Here is a 15,799-nt window from a genome sequence, read left to right as displayed (position 1 = left end):
ATTTAGAAATTTAAATACAATTTATTTAAATAAATCAATGTGCCAGAATACTATCGTCGACTTAGCATGAAGTCACTATTTTACACGAAGTCGCGGAAATTTTGATCTCAGCTGCTCCACATGTTTCTTAAACTAATAGAATAACTTGATACAAGTGTTAGAACTTTCGGCCTTGTACGTATGTTGACTCGTGCTTTGGGAATTGCATATGTAATGGATATTATATACTTGTATAAGTATATGAATCCATGTACAAATGTACGGCTGGTGTGGATAGCTTAACCGCAATACGGGCCATCCTGCGTCAGTAGATCACGATGAATGCTTCACGTTGGCTGTACGCTTTCCGCTGTCACATTAGAATGCCAAGAAAAACGTGAGGTCTTCGATAAGCCTGTTACTTACACCTGAAATTCTTCAGATGTAATGAATTATTCGATCCTGAGGTAAGGGAGATCTTTAATATTACGCTGTCGTGTTCGTATATCCAGTACTATTTCCGACGAGTAAACTTCGTTCGGTATATTAAATTATTCAAATGATCAGCAGTTTATTTCAACGTTTCTGTACTTAGATTATTATAAATATTTAATCATGTCAGTAATTATATAAATAAAATATTAAGTTGATGGCTTTATTTTGTATTGTTCTTTCTTTTCTGAGAATAAAGCAGAATATTTGTATTATATATATAGTTTGTATATTTATCAATACAGGAAATAGTACTATGATTATTATTTGATTACTGTTTATCAATATTTTTATTTATATAGAACCAAGGATGTCAAAACGGCTCAGCTTCTATGGTCTGGTAGGCCTGGCGTCCCTTTGCATCTTCTTCTTAGCATTTAATCAACGCTACAGCAGCTATCTCGAGCATCGACTGCAGCCGGTGATATCGGTCAGTAAAAAATCGGAGGTGGGGATTGCTCTAAATTGAGTCACGCCAAACACGCTCTTTCTGATGGTAAAGTCTAACTTTTGCACCTAACTTTTTTCCACTTGTACACTAACAACAAACTATCGAGCTATGCAAAATACTACCAGCTCTCTTTCTCCCTGTTTCCACCTATTCCTTTCCATTGTTTTTCATGCAGCATTAGAGACGACAGTTAGCGAAGATTGTGGGAAGCATTCTGCTTTATTTTGGAGGATTACTTGGGTAATTTGACATTATGTTAAGAGCATTTTATAATTATCATGGTCACAAAATTTCAATCACTTTATTGTAATTCACAATTGAATAGATAAAAGTAATAGGAACGAAGAAATTTATTGTATTGTATTCTATATGTATTCATGTCATTGTTTATTCTGTATATTAAATCCAGTACCAACCAAAACCTCCTTACTTTTCATTTCCTTCATCCACACGTATAAGTTTATTTGCACTATTGCACATTCTGGACACTAATTCATTACCTACATAAAGAAAGAGGGAGAAAGATATTGTCCTGGTTACATCAGCAGCATTATCGTGTTCACAATATAATGTGCACCTTCAGAATGTTAAAATACCGATATTTTCTTGAATATAGGATGTTGAGATAAGGCCCCACATCATCAGAATTCAAGATCCAGTAACGGTAAGCAATATGTGCATGTATACATATAAATGTCACGTATATTTATTTAATTAAATAAATATAAGTTAGACGAAATTTATTCAACAATTTTTTTTTTTTAATTTTAATTTAAATAAAAGTATATTGTAGGTAAGTGAATATTTGTCTTCTCCTGTTTCTACTGAACAGTTAACACGTTTATTATGGCAATGGGAACAAATATAATGAAAAATTGCTACTGCTTTTGCTTGAATTATACAAAATTGAACCATAAAATAGATGAATATTACACGTTAATTGTACGATTGTTTTATAGGCATATTTTAGAGGATCCTTAGAAAATATCACACTGTCTGAAATACAAGAAGTTGTGGATCAACAGAGAAATGCGATTGAAAAGGAGATGGAAGATTATAAATATCCAAATGGAAAATACGGAGTGAATGTTAGGTTTGTTGATTCTTACATTGAAAATATTAATATACGTGTATATAACGTAATAAATTTTACAGTAAATTGGAGGATTTAGTGTTAGAAAAAGGAGGGAGACCAATGAGAAGCATAATTCTGACAAGCTGGCGAAGCGGAAGTACATTTCTTGGCGATGTCGTAAACGCACATCCAGCAAATTTTTATCATTACGAACCTCTGCTTGATTTTGGAATTGTACAAATTAGAGGTCCACCGCTCGCTGACAAAGCTCTTAAAAACCTTGAGTCTCTGCTAAGATGCGATTACTTTAATCTTGGTAATTTCATTTTGCTACAAATATGATTGTCAATATTTAATCAAATTTCTGATCATTAATTTGTTATGTTCCTAGATCGTTATTTGGATTATGGTAAAACTCATTCCTGGGTCTTCAATCACAATAATCGTTTATGGAAGCAGTGTCAAATACATAAAAAGATCTGTTGGGATCCACGTTTCGTTTCGAAATTTTGCAAACTGTTTCCTTTTCAATCAATGAAGATCGTTCGGTTGAGACTAAGAGCCGCGGAAAAGCTTCTCAAGCAAGAAGAGTAAATATATATTTTCATTATTCTGTTAAACAATACGTGTACAGAAAATTAATCGTTTGTATGCTTGCAGTTTAGGAGTACGATTAGTTTTATTGATCCGTGATCCAAGAGGAATTTTACAATCAAGGAAACATCGGGAATGGTGTCCTACTAACCCGGATTGTTCGGATCCAGCGTTAGTATGTGCTGACATGGTCTCAGATTTCAGTGCTGCCGTGCGGTTAATAAAAAAATATCCACATACTTTTAGGTATCTTCTTTCACAATTGATCTTTATTTATTCTCCTTCGATTAAATGAAATTACCCAAATGTAATATTTCAACAGGGTGGTACGTTACGAGGATTTATCCGTCGATCCTTACAAACACGTGAAAGAACTGTACAATTTTTATGGTTTAGATTTTCATATTAATGTAAAAAAATTTTTGGACACTCATACAAAAAACGACGTCGGTGGCGTGTCTAGTACCTTTAGAAATTCAAAGGTAGCCCCCTTTCATTGGCGTGCGGATCTTGATTTTGAAGAAGTCGACGAGATACAAAGGGTTTGCGCAGCTGCTATGCGTCTATGGGGATACGTAATGGCGTCGAATTCTAGTCATCAAAAGGAGTTCGATCCGCTGACGGAATATCAATTAAAATTGTGACACGTGTCGTAGCACTAACTGTGTAGTGTCTCGACGTAAATGTAGATTAATTCCTAGCTTACCTGCACAGATACTGAACTTATCACAAGTGCCCTAAATTCATATTGAAATGGTGGTGCTGAAAAGCTGACTATGCCCTTAAAAACTTTCACTATCAGTTTATTTCGCTGGTACGATGAAAGATGATCATTAATATAGTAAATTAATTTGGACCTTATAAGACCAATGGTACACTTGTTCCTTAAAGAATTTAAGAGACATATAAGTGCTCTTCGAGCTTGTTGCATAACGAAGGAACACTTTTAGCTAGGATTTTAGATGAGAGTGTTAGGCGCAAAACATTAAACCGAGTTCCTAAGATCCTAGCGTGCAACAAGGAAACATTCATATCAGTGTAAACATTAAACGAATCTAATTGATAGTCTTTTTTTAGGATTCAGAGTTTAACAATGAGGTCTTGGTATAATTGTAATTGAGAGAATTTTTCACTGAATTAGGGGAACGAAAATATTTGCTAAAATATTATTTTTCACTGGGTATACGAAAGTTCTGTTTCTTTCAACGAACAAATTGAGATCTATATGATATCTATATGCATAATGCATATGATCATAATTTTAATTGTAATATATTTGTACAAATATGAACAAATGTTACAAACAAATTAATATTAATGTTTAATTCGTACTTGTTATCAGTGTTTTTATTAGACATAAAAATGGTTACTGTTTTTTTTTTTTTTAGAGAAGCATGTTTAATCGAGTTTCGTACCAAACTGAATTAATTAGAATAAATTTGTAAATGGTAGGGATTGTTCGATTGATTAATGATAATTATGTCTGGGTAGTTTCCTTGCAACCGGCCTTGAAAGCCAAAAGTTAGAATGTTAAATTATATCGGCAATATTTCTTTTTTGGAGGAACATTAATGAAAGTAAAATGCTTAACTCAATAAAAAAGTAACGTTTTTATTCTAATTATTTGAAGTACTTCATTAACTGTAAATTTATTCAGTGAATGTACTGTATGCTTACTCGTATAAAACTTTTAATAAATTTGTACATTATATTTATAGCACACTTCGATTTCTCTGAACATTTATTTTAGTAGGCACACATGTGTATTCGATTTCAACAATCAAACGATCAAATTAACAAAAATATTATTTAATATTAATTTTTTATACTTACGTTAAGTTATATTAAACATTTGAGGCATTCTATTGATTATTTTTATGTTGTAAGTTCAAAAAAAATGTCTTTTTATACTGTTATGTTTTAACAATTATCTAAATATCTTACGCATTATTTACCTCAACAGAGATTTTTTTAACACCAAACTAAATTTATAATGTTAATATCATTTTGTGAAACTTTATTTTGCAATAAAATAATCTACCTAGTCCAACGAGCATTCATTTCATCAAAAGAAAAAGTTATTTATTCAGGATCACCCCAGATGCCGTGTTTGAAAAAAGGCGGGAAGTTAGGGCAGAGATGGGTTATGGGACGGGTTTTCTCGCGCATGCGTGGCGAATTTAGCATCAGTATAGTACAAGTTTTAATAAAATGGGGTACCTTAATCACCCTGCATAATTTTAATAGCTCCTTCTTTAGTAGCTTACCATCCCCCTGTGGCTCGGGGGGGCTTAGAATACAGCCACGGTATCCCCTGCCTGTCGTAAGAGGCGACTAAAAGGGGTCACATATACACACGCACACACACACACACACATACACCGACTGGGAAGTTAAAAGTATGAAACGAATAGATGTAAAAGTATGGAGAAAGTAAGACAAGGAAAAAGATAATTCAAAAAATGCGCGGGAGTTTGGGGTTGCCAGCGTTCTGCCAACCCATCTCCCTAGGCGCGTGGTCGAAAGAGTTCATTGGGCAACACGGGGACAGATTAGTCCCCAAAAAGCGCCGGCCTCTTTAGGGGCGAAATTGGGGATTGGGATTAGTAGCTTACCAAAATAATGTTTATGCTCTTTTCCCGCTGGTAACACTACGCCCCCTAGTGACTAGGGCCTAGTCCGTAGTTGCGCCACCACATAAATACGTCCCTGCAAAACTCGCGCATGCGCGGGAAAACCCGTCCCATATCCCATCTCTGTTTTGCGCTCCTGTTAGTTGCGGTGCATCCAGCATCGGGAGCACATGATTGGGGTTGGTGGCACGTTTCTCCACCATACGTCATTCGTGGTCTGTAACCTCCTCGTATATTCTGTAATCCTGTTACCAGGAGACAAAATTCAGCGCGAAATCGCAGAAGTCAACGATGGAGGATGTCATTCGTTCATCGCATACCTTCTTCAGCTTATTATACACATTGACAATCCGTCATAATTATATTTTAAGTGTATATTTAAATTGTTTGTTCTTTTGGAATATATTTTAATTTAAAAAATACATTTTTTATATTTTGATAATGAATATGTAAAGAAAACAACAGTAAATTTTATAAAAAATTTATTTAGATTTATTTTCTAATTTGCATAATTTATTACATAATTTTTATCAGACTTCTTTCTCGATCTTACTTCTTGAACATCCCACTGAAATATTAATTAATATTGCATTAAATCTAACATACTCGAACAGTTTAAGTTACAATCACATGTTCATTTCAGAAAAATAATTTGTTATCACTAAAAATCATAGCGTATATTATAAAAGACATCATTAAACGGGAAAGTTAACACCCTGATGTAAGAAAATGTAAAAAAATAAATATTGTAATTACCTTTTTATAACAAGGTTATGTTTGCCTTCTACTGCATGTTACAAAATGGCGGCACACCTGTAATAAACGCAACTCTATTAAAACACGAAGATTACATTAATTAAATTTTTGTTTATGGATCTAATATTCAGTGAGGGCAAGTGGATGTCATCTTCGTAAATCATTATAGCGTATATATTGTGTATCATCATCATTTCAAATAAAAATTATATTTATATTTACTATGTAACACTCACCTAACATCGGAATGGCAGTATATTTTGTGACACAAAGAAATCCATATGGAACTTCTGTAACAAAACAAAAGTTCTATTAATTTATAAATTAATATTTATTTTACATCTGAATATCAATCGTGAATTGTGATCAGAAAAGAAAATTGCATCAAAATTTATTCAGACATATGCTTGTCAAATAATTCATCATAATCAAATAACTTTCTTTACAAATTTAAATACTTAATGATAAAAAGCTGCTTACTTCTTTTCTGGTTTATTGACTGTTTCTATAAATCCATTTCCATCTGTCCCTGTAACAAACAATTTTACTTAGAACGACTGAAAACTATTATAGGTTTCTAAGTTTAAGTATACCAAGTTTATATCAGTAAAGTAATTATCACCATGTTTTCAAGTATGACAGGGATAACTAAAATATTCATCACAAAGACTTGTACAAAAATGATATAGTACGCTTTATATAAAGAACATTTACCATTATATTTTTTCAAAGTATTCTCCTTCGCGTCGGATGCAAGTCCTCATTCGGTCGAACCATTTGCCGAACTCCGCTCGCCATTCCTCTTTTGGTATACTATCCAAAAATTCCTTGTAAGTTGCTATTGCAGTTTCTAGGGATCCGAATCGTTGTCCTCTGATGCTCTCTTTAGCTTTTGGAAACAGAAAGAAATCGCATGGTGCTAAGTCAGGGCTATAAGGTGGATGACCAAGAACTTGGATTCCTAATTCTCTGAAATAATTTGCTGTTTTCTCAGCTGAATGAACCAACGCACTGTCATGGTGCAATAGAAACCCTTTCGTGTCTATCTTGGGTCGTTTGGTCTCTAGTTTTTTAAAGACTTGTGGCAAGCATACAGTGGTGTACCACTCTGCAGTAACTATTTGGTCTTCTAACGTTACAGTTTCGATATGGCCATTTGCGGAAAAGAAAGTGCAAAGCATTTTCTTCCCAACACTTTGGCCTCTCTTCATTTTCAGAGGGGGAGTTTCCCCAGAAAATACCCAGACTGCGGATTGCTGTTTATTTTCGGACTCGTACTGATAAATCCAAGATTCATCCCCTGTTATGATATTATAAACGGCCTCCGAGCGTCCTTTGTTAAATCTTTGTAGCATCTCCTGGCACCATTTCACCCGGTCCTGTTTCTGTGCATCTGCTAGCTGATGAGGGATCCAACGGCTGCTGAGCTTCCTGACGCTAAGCTTCTCATGAAGGATGGTTTTCACTGCTGCTGATCCGATCTTTAAGGCACCCTGTATTTGCGCATACGTCATACGATTGTCTTCGCTCAACATCTGCTCGACAGCAAGGACATTCTCGTCCGTTGCAGCTGTGACCGGTCGACCGACACGCTCCTCGTCTACCAACGAACCCCTACCCCTTTGAAATTCTCTGAACCATCTGTAAACTGTGGCTTGGGACGGCGAGGAATCACCGAACGCCCCACGCAAGCGTTCCAAACTTTTGACTCTACTTAAACCGACTTTGAAATCGTAGAAAATCATCGCCCGGAAATGCTCGCGATTGAGATCCATTTTGAATTAAAATAACATAGCTAAGAGCGATATCCCTTTGTCCACAGTTTACAGTACCCTCCCCCTATTTGTAACACTTATGCAGATTATGGGTGTAGTCTCATACTTCTGCCTGCAACGATATATGCATATTTTATTACGTAACTAGTCGTATAAAAGATACACGTTTGTTATATTAAATTCTCAGGTTTTGCACTTCTACATGATGGTTCTGATTGACTAGAGCGGTGATAAAATATTCATCACAATTATGTTATATGAGTATGACAAGGAAGAATCAATAAACAATACTTACTAATATTAATAGTGAAACGATGCTGGGCAGGGAGGTACAATTCATTGCAAAGTATTGCAACTTCATCTTTGCCATTATATACTAAAAAAAGAAGAGAATTTATTTAATATACAATTAAATCAGACACATTACTTATTAATTTACATAATTCATCTCAGAATAACTGAATCATTCATATAACTATCAGACTGGGGCAGTAACTCAACATCATTGATATTTAATTGCAACACAATTTTTAGAGAAAAATGAATTAAAAGGTAATACTTACTAGAAAATCTGCAACTAAGTTGAAGCAAGAGATGCATCAATGCGAAGCGACCCAAAGCACGTGTCTAGATATTAACCTTAGTATCGTTCGCATTTCCAGCCAATTCTAAGAAAAAAAGAAAGAAATCAAGCTCTAAATTAATGATTAATTGATTCACAAAAAAATATCTAAACGTTTTAATGCATTCAGAAGTATACTTTGGATCGTAATCAGGAAATATATCATACGAACGAGACTATTAACATATCATCATTTAAAGCGAATTTTTATAAAATGTAGCAGAAAATTAATAAAAATATAACAATAAATGGTACATTACAGAATAAGTGAATCGAAATTCATTACTTTTTTTTATATTTTATGTGTTGATGCACGTGATTAAACACGATTATGTGAAACGAATAAACTAGACCTACCTTACTACCGTCCATGATGAAATCCAAAATGAAAGTGAGGAATATTCAAGCTGAAAGATCCCCACTTCGTGTAGTGACTACAGATGTAAGAAAGACAGGACATGCCGAGGGACATGATCTTGGGGGTCCCAGACAACCCCAAGTGAAGTTAGGTGCATAATCTGTACAGATGACATCCTTCTGATTTTATTTATTTAGATGTCAGTTAAAATCAGCAAGATACCAAAAAATTATTAAAATAATTGTTTGACATTAATTCGAATAAAAGTAAGCGGTAGTAGGGGCAAGGCAGTGTAAGTAGGTTGTTTCGCGTTTTAGCGCGTCAGTCTGTCTCCGGACATCAAAGGGGTAAGTTATGTTCCTTAGTTCCGACTGTGGCGCCACCTATCTGAAAGTAGCGGAAACTACGCGACAACTTACCGACTGTCGGAGGATAGGTCGATAACTGGAAGAAACTACGCAACAACTTACCGACCGTCGGCGGACAGGTCGATAACTGGAAGAAACTACGCAACAACTTACCGACTGCCGGCGGACAGGTCGATAAGTTGTAGAGCAATTTTACATCATAGTTAATTTCACATCTTTTGTTAGAAAACAAACTTTATATAAATAGAAATTTGTAAATAAATGCAAGTTGAAATTAATTGTACAGTGTCTGCGCTACGATTTACCGACAATTAGGAAAATGATGGAAATAAAAAAACACAGGAGGGTAAGAGCGTTTGGAATTATTTGCGAAGGTAATTGTTTAAATTAATAATTAAAATGTATGTACATTTAATTTGATGAATGTATGGAATACTATCACCTCACTGTTTATATATTACGTACACCATACCGCAATTTGGGAATGCTAGACAGTTCACGTTAGATTCCTGGGGTCCTAGATACCCCACGTCACATCCACGGGGTCTTAGAAACCCCAGGCATGCGTTAGTTCGCGCGCCCGATGGCGCGTACTGGGATCCTGAGAACCCCAACGGCGCGCACCGGGATCCTAAGAACCCCAGCGGCGCGCATCGGGATCCTAAGAACCCCAGCGGCGCGCACCGGGATCGTAAGAACCCCATTGTGCATCGGGGTTCCAGACACCCCAGGACACAGCTAGCTCTACAGAATACAGTCGGCATGAGAATTGTGCCTGTTTTACCAATGCCTCTTTTGCTGTAATAGTCTTTCACAGACTACTGAGAAGACAATTTTGACTCCCTGCGACTCTATTTTTTATAAATTAATGAAAACTAGTATAAAACCGATACATTATTGAAATGATTGTAAGACAAACTTGTAGTCACTTTATGCCTTGGTAAATAAATCATTTTAATAAAGGAACTGAGTTATTATTGAATTTACCCTCTTTTCTTTTTGAGTTATTTATTTAATTTATACAATTTTCGTTCTGAGTTATTTATTAAATGCGCACAATTTTTTTCCTCAGTTATTTATTTATTTGACTTAAATTCTTCTATCATTTTAGTTATTCAATGTGTTTAATTTATTTTCTCAGTTATTTATAAATACAAGATTAAATAATTGTTTGATGTTTCATAAATTAAAACCATAATATACATGAAAATAAACCTCAATCGACCTCAGTCTTATAGCGACCGGCGAGGGGTGCAGATCAACTTATCAGACATCCATATACTTTAAATTTCCTTTCGGAGTTTATTTAATTTACTTTAATGAACTTTTTCGCTTATTAAATAAGCTCATCAAAGAGGAATGAAAATGATCTTATCCCTCTTCTGGGCCTTGGTCGACCACTCCTTTTATTTATTATTTTATCCTTCTTTATGACCCCCGCTTCACTTTTTCCAGTTATTTATTATTTTATTCCTCATTATGGGCTAAATACCACCCTTTTCACCCATAATCTTATTTCTCTTTATGGACCAAGCCTTTCTTTCGCAGTTATTTAATTTTTCACATTCCTTGCACGGACCTCGCGGGGACTACCCCTCAATTACTGTATACCCGTATCCCATTCATCCCTCCATCCCTTACATCTCTGCATCCCTTACATTTCTGCATCCCTTACATCTCTGCATCCCTTACATCTCTGCATCCCTTACATTCCCGCTCTCTTCATACTCCTGCAACCCTTACACCCCTTACTTCTCTGGATCTCATCCCTGCAGCAGAGAGCGACAAATCGTCCAAAAATTAGTTCTGATTATTATCGTCAGGGGGCGCTGTTTCGATATGAAAATTTTAGTTGAAATTTTTGCCGCTAGAGGGCCAAAATTTCGACATGATTTAGTTCCTTTTTCTAGCACCAGATGGCGCTGATCAAAGGTCGAGATTTTAGTTCGAATTTTTGCCGCAAGAGGGCCAAAATTTCGGCATGATTTAGTTCCTTTTTTTGCCACCAGAGGGCGCTGATCAAAGGTCGGGATTTTAGTTCACATTTTTGCCGCTAGAGGGCCAAAATTTCGGCATGATTTAGTTCCTTTTTTTGCCACCAGAGGGCGCTGATCAAAGGTCGAGATTTTAGTTCGAATTTTTGCCGCAAGAGGGCCAAAATTTCGACATGATATAGTTCCTTTTTCTACCTCCAGATGGCGCTGATCCGAGGTCGGGATTTTAGTTCACATTTTTGCCGCTAGAGGGCCAAAATTTCGGCATGATTTAGTTCCTTTTTCTGCCACCAGATGGCGCTGATCAAAGGTCGAGATTTTAGTTCGAATTTTTGCCGCAAGAGGGCCAAAACTTCGACATGATATAGTTCCTTTTTCTACATCCAGATGGCGCTGAATCGAGGTCTGGATTTTAGTTCGAATTTTTGCCGCAAGAGGGCGCAATACCGGGATGTGAGGATGCAGGAATGTAGAGGATGCAGAGATGTAAGGAATGCAAAGATGTAAGGGATGCAGAGAAGTAAGGGATGCAGAGAAGTAAGGGATGCCAGGATGTGAGGGAGCAGGAATGTAAGGGATGCAACCCTGTGAAGGGGGTGTAAAGGATGTTCTCGGTAGACTAAGAAAATACTGACGAATTCTAGTTTACTTTGAAATTATTTATTACAACCACTATCATATTGTATTACATTGGTTATACATGGCGATATTTATATTATCTTACACTAAATATTTAATATAATATTCTACAAATCTAATTCAATATTATGTTAAACTTTTGTATAAAGTATTTCTATATGAATCTTACTCATTACAGTACAATTTTATTAAACATCTTAATCCCGAAGATTAGGATTTGTTACTTTAAACATAAGTTACTTATGTGCCTCTTCGTTCTGTAACGATGGAATATAATTAATTAACCGTCTCTGTTGCTTCACAAAGCACAGTACATCACCAAAGGATCTCCAATATCATTACGCAAAACGAGGGAGAGACTGTGTTTCGCATCTAATTTCTTCTCATTAATGTAATTATCCCATGTAATTATCTCCGAGTCTTGGTTAACAATAACGTTGATAATTGGGGTACCAGCGAAAGTAATTTTATTTTACAGTATTTTATACAAGAATAAATAATTACAATAAAATTGAGGGTATAACAACCAAGTATAAAAATGCATAACGAGAAGCAATTCCTTCTTCTTTCTTCATTCCATCGAACGAAGTATGAAAAGTGCAATAAATGGATACAGATAATTTATGCATCGTTCCGTAACATTCATGCGAAAGAATTGCATTTATATTAATGTATTTTAATGCCGTGGCTATCGATTCGAATTGGAAATTGCTGGATGAAGTCTGCTTGCCGGAAGTCTATGCAACGGCACAGCAAGAATGCGAGTTATCTCTCCAACCTGACCTGAAACGACAAAAGGAATTTGTATAAATTTGTTATTGAAATCGAGACATCTAAGAAGGAACGTCTTCTTTTTTTTTTTAATTTCAAACCGTTACTTAATCCTTCGTTATATTCTTCAGATATCTGAATAAAATATTTCTAACTGCTCATTTTATCAATTTTCAATCTCCACTACCTTTCTTAAACCCCAGCAGAATTAAATCTGGGAAAATTAAGACTTCCATTTGAATTTTTATTTCTATTTAAAAAGGAAGGTATTAAAGATTCGAAGCAAGGAATAACCGTAACGGAGACTTTAATAACTGTTCTCAAATATTTTCAGTATTTTTGAAAGCTTAAAATAATAATAAAAAAAAAAAATGAAACTTGAATATGAACGACCCAGTTTGTTTGGTGGAGTGTTAATCCTCGCAAGATTAGGGTCATTTTGATGAAAATAAAATAAATAAAATATAGAAAATTTATTTAAAAGCTTCCCTTTCGAGGATTTAATTCGAGGTAATTTTGGATTTTAAAAAAACTGGATTAAGCGAAAGGGTTTAATTTGAAAAAAAGTCAGTAATACTTACTGGCGTAATATGGGTGCGAAAGATATGCCAACTTTTCCAGTGTCGTCTGTTTCATTAATGTGTTTATTCAACGGAGATAGAGAAAGAGAGAGGCACGTAACAAAAAAAGAGAGATAGGAAAAATGATGCGATAAATTTCGACTGTGACATTTTCTTCCTGTCTCTCTTTTATTGAAAAATACGATGACGAAGGATAATTACTTGTCATGACTCGGACTTTTGCTTTTTACACAGGGTAATTTGAGGCAGTTTTTATATTTTCGTTAGACCATAAGGACGTTTCTGTTTCTTACGTTCGCCTCGCTCCCGCTAGTTACACCCGTTGATTCTACGTCATACGATCGATTTTCATTCAGCTGCAGTTGCTCAGGAGCTTCGGTAATTAATTCGCTGAATCTGGCGGCTACTTGCTTCCATTTCACCAGGTCAGCCGGCTGTAACGGAAAAGTAATCGATCAGTTCCCCAATAAAACCCAGGAATCTGGGTACTTTCGTTCCTGATCGGTGTACCAGAACCGATACGATACTGTTCATTTGATGCATCCATCCATCTAATTTCGCCCCTAAAGGGGCCAGCGCTTTTTGGGGACTAATCTGTCCCCATATTGCCCAACGAACGCTATCAGCCACGCGCCTCGGGGATGGGTTGGCAGCACCGCCAGTCTCAAACCCCGCACATTTTTTGAATTATCTTTTTCTTTGTCTTACATTCTCCATACTTTTAACGTCATAGTCGGTGTATGTGTGTGTGTGTGTGTATGTGTTTCTGTGACCCCTTTTAGTCGCCTCTTACGACAGGCAGGGGATACCGTGGCCGTATTCTAAGCCCCCCGAGCCACAGGGGGATGTTCATTTGATCAAACCTAACCCAAACAGACAAGGAAGATGCGTTGTTTGACACTCGGTTGCTATGGTAGAGGTTAGGTTTGACACTCGGTTGCTATGGTAGAGGTTAGGGTAATCGGGTGCCATGGTAACGCTTATAGTATTCAGTTACTATGGCAACGCTTAGAATACTCCGTTGCTATAGTAACATACCATTAAAATACTCAGATACCATGGTTACAAAATAATTGTGACTTAGGCACATCGAACAGTACGTACGAGTTTTACCATGTCCTTTTTTAAGGTACCATATTATAACTGATTTTCCTTTGTCTGGCTTAAAATTGCATTAAATTTTTCCAAGAGATTGCTCAGACACTCCAAACAGCCCCTACCCCCATAAATGAAGAGAAAAGACCGACTTCCAAAGGACTACCCCAACCCCCACAGGTAACCCAGCGAGTATATCCTTACCGTTAGGGTAAAGAAGACCGGAAGCAGCGCAATCGGAAGCGGCGAGCCGCGTAGTTCCGATCTCTCCGACGGTGGGCCGGAAAGCGTCAAGTGTCTGAGTAAATCAAGAAGCCTGGCCAGAAGCTCCCCGTGACGACCCCCGACGTCCTGTCGTATTAATCCAAGCGCGTCCCTCGCGATTACGTGGGCGGTCACCCCGGGATTGTCGGCTGGTCGATGCAAAATTACCATTTAATCACTCGGTCGTCCTTACTTCGCTGATGGCAGGGAAAGGAATCATTGAAATTTATGGTAACAGGGGGGGTAACGCTATCGCCCTATGCCCTAACCTCCTCCCCAAACAAAAATGTTTGCCATCAGAAATGAATGTCTCCCAATGGAATTTTGAATTGGCTATAAGTAACTAGGTCGTTGCAAAATTGCAATATCGTCGAACTAGATATGCAACACAATACATTCACTTGCATGGTTGCATAATTCTCGACGAGTATCCAAAACGACACACATAACCTATAAAATTAACGAGATCTGCTCGGTGTCGTAATTCTGGATGTTACTTAACCGCAAATATTTACAGCTCGCATGTTGCTCGAATAACAGTGTACGTTATCGCATTGCATTTTATGCAGAAAAAAAGTGTAATTAAAAGCAGCATTGTGGGAACGTGCACAGTATATATTTTTTGCAAAAATGCGACAGTTTTTTTTTCCCTCGTTAGTTTCTTCGATTACTTCGTCGAAACATTTACTTAACGAGTTAAGCGATCTTTTTATAATTGTACAAAGTTTTGTGTATTTGAAAATTGCAAGGTTACCCAGAAGAAGTTGTTGGACATGTTGAGGCATCACGGGTTTCTTTAAGTGGCTAAGAAAAAGTTGCAACGCTGCTGCACATTCTAAGGCCGCGTTGTTATTGTTGTCCAAATGTGGCTTCTCTCCTTTTTTCAATGAATTTAATATTCGCGTTCGTAGCTCGCGACGGCCCGCGCGTCGAAACAAACCCTCCTCTCTGGCATCTTGAAAAGAAACATTTATATCTTCAGCTATGAATCTTTGCAAACGATCCCTGGATTGTTTTCCAATTAGAAAATATAATAATTTTTATTCTTATTTTGCATACGTTCTTTTAGGAAACTGATGATTTGCTTCACAGCCTGCAGTGATTTCTTTGATATTATGTCGTCATCTGTATCTTGCCTGTGGGAGAAGAAATCGTAAATTTAAAAATTTTATATTCCATTTCAAGGAATATGACGACATCGTTGCATAACAATGCCTACATTTTACAATATCCAAGGACAGAATCACGTTTCCATATTATACACGTTCCAATATTATAATATTCCTTCTCTTGCAACCTGCATAAGAAGTGGATCAAGGTCCGCGGTCAATTTCCGGGACAGAGTGGCAAAA

At 36.4% G+C, this 15,799-nt stretch overlaps 3 protein-coding genes and 1 non-coding gene across 9 annotated transcripts; 1 reads left to right on the top strand and 3 right to left on the bottom strand.

Moving 5' to 3' along the window:
• The first annotated feature begins 46 nt into the window (after positions 1-46).
• On the top strand, positions 47-4,313 carry LOC114876703 (carbohydrate sulfotransferase 4-like). 4 transcript variants are annotated; one of them, XM_029188476.2, is made up of 8 exons: positions 47-446; positions 774-919; positions 1,539-1,586; positions 1,882-2,015; positions 2,078-2,313; positions 2,389-2,587; positions 2,658-2,837; positions 2,914-4,313. In XM_029188476.2, the coding sequence occupies exons 2-8, from the start codon at positions 782-784 to the stop codon at positions 3,233-3,235; spliced, it is 1,257 nt and encodes a 418-aa protein (XP_029044309.1). In that variant the 5' UTR covers positions 47-446; positions 774-781; the 3' UTR covers positions 3,236-4,313. The 4 variants fall into 4 exon arrangements, with proteins under 4 accessions (XP_029044309.1, XP_029044312.1, XP_029044310.1 ...); XM_029188477.2 differs by having other exon boundaries at positions 49-446; positions 774-901; XM_029188479.2 differs by lacking the exon at positions 1,539-1,586 and having other exon boundaries at positions 774-901.
• A 1,378-nt stretch (positions 4,314-5,691) lies between these two features.
• Positions 5,692-8,805, bottom strand: LOC114876621 (histone-lysine N-methyltransferase SETMAR-like). 2 transcript variants are annotated; one of them, XR_006830258.1, is made up of 8 exons: positions 8,735-8,805; positions 8,319-8,423; positions 8,051-8,131; positions 6,695-6,869; positions 6,461-6,509; positions 6,217-6,270; positions 5,981-6,037; positions 5,692-5,792 (listed from the first exon to the last, which is right to left on the bottom strand). XR_006830258.1 is itself a non-coding variant. In XM_029188346.2 (8 exons), exon 4 carries the CDS (start codon positions 7,753-7,755, stop codon positions 6,697-6,699), a length of 1,059 nt encoding a protein of 352 aa, XP_029044179.2. In that variant the 5' UTR covers positions 7,756-7,867; positions 8,051-8,131; positions 8,319-8,423; positions 8,735-8,805; the 3' UTR covers positions 5,692-5,792; positions 5,981-6,037; positions 6,217-6,270; positions 6,461-6,509; positions 6,695-6,696. The 2 variants fall into 2 exon arrangements, 1 of the variants encoding a protein (XP_029044179.2); XM_029188346.2 differs by having other exon boundaries at positions 6,695-7,867.
• Positions 8,199-8,268, bottom strand: LOC114876712. The gene has a single exon (XR_003789447.1). It is a non-coding gene; the product is annotated as a small nucleolar RNA SNORD31 (small nucleolar RNA).
• A 3,381-nt stretch (positions 8,806-12,186) lies between the features above and the next one.
• Positions 12,187-15,749, bottom strand: LOC114876662. Of its 2 annotated transcripts, XM_029188399.2 has the most exons (6): positions 15,667-15,749; positions 15,507-15,583; positions 15,202-15,402; positions 14,388-14,596; positions 13,382-13,522; positions 12,187-12,519 (listed from the first exon to the last, which is right to left on the bottom strand). In XM_029188399.2, coding segments are annotated over exons 1-6 (648 nt in total). In that variant the 5' UTR covers positions 15,669-15,749; the 3' UTR covers positions 12,187-12,501. The 2 variants fall into 2 exon arrangements, 1 of the variants encoding a protein (XP_029044232.1); XR_003789434.2 differs by lacking the exons at positions 12,187-12,519; positions 14,388-14,596; positions 15,202-15,402; positions 15,507-15,583; positions 15,667-15,749 and adding an exon at positions 13,616-14,066 and having other exon boundaries at positions 13,431-13,522.
• Positions 15,750-15,799: the final 50 nt, after the last annotated feature.

The sequence above is a fragment of the Osmia bicornis genome, chromosome 16 (genome assembly GCF_907164935.1).
Source record: "Osmia bicornis bicornis chromosome 16, iOsmBic2.1, whole genome shotgun sequence".
Classification (NCBI taxonomy): Eukaryota; Metazoa; Arthropoda; class Insecta; order Hymenoptera; family Megachilidae; genus Osmia; species Osmia bicornis.
The sequence above is the reverse complement of the archived record's forward strand: the minus strand, read 5'-3'. Positions and strand labels throughout refer to the sequence as shown.

Coding starts and splice junctions, on each gene's coding strand:
- LOC114876703 (XM_029188476.2), top strand. CDS start 782: ATGTCAAAACGGCTCAGCTTCTATGGTCTGGTAGGCCTGGCGTCCCTT. Junction 920..1,538: donor CGGTCAGTAAAAAATCGGAG/GTGGGGATTGCT, acceptor TCTTGAATATAG/GATGTTGAGATAAGGCCCCA. Junction 2,016..2,077: donor AAATACGGAGTGAATGTTAG/GTTTGTTGATTC, acceptor TAAATTTTACAG/TAAATTGGAGGATTTAGTGT.
- LOC114876621 (XM_029188346.2), bottom strand. CDS start 7,755: ATGGATCTCAATCGCGAGCATTTCCGGGCGATGATTTTCTACGATTTC.
- LOC114876662 (XM_029188399.2), bottom strand. Junction 15,403..15,506: donor CATCAGTTTCCTAAAAGAAC/GTATGCAAAATA, acceptor TTTCTTTTCAAG/ATGCCAGAGAGGAGGGTTTG. Junction 14,597..15,201: donor TGTCCAACAACTTCTTCTGG/GTAACCTTGCAA, acceptor TGCATCGACCAG/CCGACAATCCCGGGGTGACC.